Genomic DNA, 1991 nt, shown 5'->3' on the forward strand with positions numbered 1-1991 from the left:
ATACTTGTGGTGTGTCTATTAATCTTGTCCGGCTCTTCTAACCAGCCCTGAACGGACGACAAACATATAAATCTGTATACAAGATTATTTTTAAATAATTGTCCCAAGTTATAAAAGATTTTATGGCTTGTGCATCCAAACCAATTTTATAAATACTTTTCAAAAAGAGTCAGTTAGTTGTATTTACCAGTGTAACTGACGTATTTTCCAAAAAAGTTAAGTGCAGGTACTAAGCGTAATGGGCTGGAAACTCCGAGTATTAAATAAATAGTCTTGCAAGCTTTTGATACTTAAAGTCTGTTGAACAATATTTCTTTCTGTTTTAGATCCGCCTGTGGATCCCTTTTACAACCGTTGTGTAATATTTTATTATACTTTCAAATTCGGTTTGTATTATTACTTTAGACTTCCGCTGTGCATTGAACTGTGATTATTTGACTATGATGATATCAACTTCGTCACGATACTCCCCACCGGGCCCACCGGTAATACGTGGAAATATCGGGGTGTGACAGGTTAGTATCAGAGCCAACATTGAGTGAATTAAACACTAGCCTTTTGTGTTTAATCTCAATGACACAGTTGCACATTTCTTGACTTCCGAGTCTAGACAAAGGACTTAGGATAAATCCTAATCTTAATTGTTTTTGTCTTTTGTTGTTTTCTTTTGTTTTGACAGGATAAAATGTCGCCACGTGTAAGAGGAAGAGGTGGCAGAGGAAAGGCTCAAGTGCTAACAAGAAATGATCACAAAGCTGGGCCATCACACAGGCGCATACCATCCGCATCAATCGCATCGAGTCCTCACGAAGACTGGAGGACCTACATAGAGCCTACGAGACGCTCTGTCTCACTTAGCTCTTCACCATCATATCACGATTCATTCGGACTCCATCAGAACAACGAGTCTGACCACTCGCAGCACTCCTTCATCCCGTTGCAGCGATCGGGTTCGCACCGTGCTTTCCAGGACTCGACCCCATACTTCCAAAGTAGGTTCAATCCAATGAACCAGGTTCAAGAACCAGAGGGTCCAAACCCTTTGGGGCCAGCTGATCACTATCCTGAGATGCAGGATATAGAGATGGATGAAGATCCAGATCCCGAGATGCCACCGAGTGGGACGCCGATGCATCCCATTGAAATTTCCAGCGGATCATCATTTCATGGTTCGCCTTACAGGGGTCCGGACAGTTTTGCTGAAAGATGGGCCACACACAACTGGGAGTACATTCCCCCTTTCAACCCACAACATCATCAACATCAGGATCCCTCTGAGGATTCGCGTTTCCAGGTGGTCACGCCACCGCCTCCGCCACAGCCAGAACAGCAACTGTCTCCAGAACCACCGAGGCGAAGAAGATCAGGTGCACGGATGTCCGTGCGAGGGGGTTTCCACTTCAGCACCCCCCAACACTCAAGCAACAGCCATTACCCGCCGTTGTACGAAGACCCGCAAATGGGTGGGCCTTCAAACCCAGTTTCTGAAGTCAACTCTCCGCCAGTCGCACCACCACCACCGCACATGGGTTATGATAACCCAATTCCTTCTTACGCCGGTGCAGCGGCGTACAACCCGTTTGAGCAGCCAACACACTCGGGTTACAACTACTACAATGCCCCTAATGTTGACCCGTACCTCGAGGCAGCGAACTACAATGCTCTTCATCCCAAAGGACCCTTTCAAGCTGCGTACCCAACTGGGTACCCAGCATATGGGTATCAATACCCACCACCTCCTCAACCTCTGCAGCCACCACAAATCCAACCACCGCAGTAGCAGGAAATCCTTCAACAGTTGCACAAGGTGGAGCAACAGGTGGAAGAGGAGCGTAGGAGCCGCCGTGGGTTACTGAAGGGTTTGGCAAAACTAATAAAGGGGAAAAAGAAGAGGGATTATTGAAATTCCTTATTTATTTGTTTTGTAATTTTAAATTTCAATTAAGTCCCTGTGTGGACATTTATTTATGTACTTGGTCCTTGCGTGGACT

The 1991-nt window shown here is 45.8% G+C and overlaps 1 protein-coding gene across 1 annotated transcript; it reads left to right on the forward strand.

Annotated features, from left to right (window-relative positions):
- Positions 1 to 685: 685 nt before the first annotated feature.
- Positions 686 to 1780, forward strand: LOC110933682 (leucine-rich repeat extensin-like protein 5). The gene has a single exon (XM_022176892.1). It carries the CDS (start codon positions 686 to 688, stop codon positions 1778 to 1780), a length of 1095 nt encoding a protein of 364 aa, XP_022032584.1.
- Positions 1781 to 1991: the final 211 nt, after the last annotated feature.

This window comes from Helianthus annuus, chromosome 4 (assembly GCF_002127325.2).
Source record: "Helianthus annuus cultivar XRQ/B chromosome 4, HanXRQr2.0-SUNRISE, whole genome shotgun sequence".
Taxonomy (NCBI): Eukaryota; Viridiplantae; Streptophyta; class Magnoliopsida; order Asterales; family Asteraceae; genus Helianthus; species Helianthus annuus.

What these genes read in the sequence shown, in the direction of transcription:
- LOC110933682 (XM_022176892.1), top strand. Translation starts at nt 686, where the DNA reads ATGTCGCCACGTGTAAGAGGAAGAGGTGGCAGAGGAAAGGCTCAAGTG.